This window comes from Etheostoma spectabile, chromosome 18, assembly GCF_008692095.1.
Source record: "Etheostoma spectabile isolate EspeVRDwgs_2016 chromosome 18, UIUC_Espe_1.0, whole genome shotgun sequence".
Taxonomy (NCBI): domain Eukaryota; kingdom Metazoa; phylum Chordata; class Actinopteri; order Perciformes; family Percidae; genus Etheostoma; species Etheostoma spectabile.
Window position 1 is genome coordinate 9,626,660 of NC_045750.1, and position 816 is coordinate 9,627,475.

General features: G+C 41.4%; 1 protein-coding gene and 1 long non-coding RNA gene across 2 annotated transcripts in view; one reads left to right on the forward strand and one right to left on the reverse strand.

The window, feature by feature from the left end:
* The window catches only part of LOC116705920 (cartilage intermediate layer protein 2-like), a gene marked incomplete at its 3' end in the record, with an annotated part of 2,739 nt that overhangs the window by 586 nt on the left and 1,337 nt on the right, over positions 1-816 (forward strand). Inside the window, 3 exon segments of the mRNA XM_032542401.1 lie at positions 16-69; positions 280-451; positions 768-816. Of these exon segments, the coding sequence (XP_032398292.1) occupies positions 16-69; positions 280-451; positions 768-816 (275 nt within the window).
* Positions 1-816, reverse strand: part of LOC116705925 (uncharacterized) — a 15,506-nt gene that overhangs the window by 186 nt on the left and 14,504 nt on the right. The gene's annotated exons all lie outside the window — the stretch shown is intronic.

Genomic DNA, 816 nt, shown 5'->3' on the forward strand with positions numbered 1-816 from the left:
GATTACCTTTACCAGAAAGCAACCAGCAGACAGCCAAAGAGCCTGAACTCGTTTACCTCCCTAAACCAGGTGAGAGATTCTTTTCAATGGCAATTCTGACATTTATAGTACAGACTAAACCAGTCAGTGGTATACTTTGTATAAAAAGGTGTAGAAAAATGTCTAATTTATCTTAACTTAAACACCTTGGTCCAGGATGGTCAGTGGTTCACGTTGAATAGAAAGGTGTAGAAAAATGTCTTGTAGCTAATTTATCTCAACTTAAATACCTTGGTCCAGGATGCTGGACAGAGTGGTTTGACAGAGATAACCCCTCTGTAACTGGAGACTGGGAAACCCTCGTTGAACTTCGCAAGGAGTACCCAGGAAAGATCTGTGCTGACCCAATAGGTGTCGAGGCCAGAACTCTGTCTGGACTCACTGTGGCTGCAGCAGGGGATGTGGTTTATTTGTAAGTACTGAACGAGGATGAATAATTGGATTGTGTTTCACGGCAATGATTCATATTGTATTCTACTGATTGTTTTGCATAGATATTGTTACTATATGTGTTTGAGTACTTGTTGGGATCAAACATATTTTCACTGCTAACATGTTCACAATGACAGTGCTACTGTATCTGTAATGGTAACACAGCCACTGGTTCTGGAGATGATGAAGTCCGGACCAAAGTGATGGACAAAATGACCAACAGAAAGATTGACAGACTGGCGTTTTCTTTCTTAGATCCATGCCACTAGCAGTCTACTTTGTGTTTCTTTTTTCAGAAGTGACACAACTAACGGATTCGCCTGCAGGAACCAGGACCAACCCAAT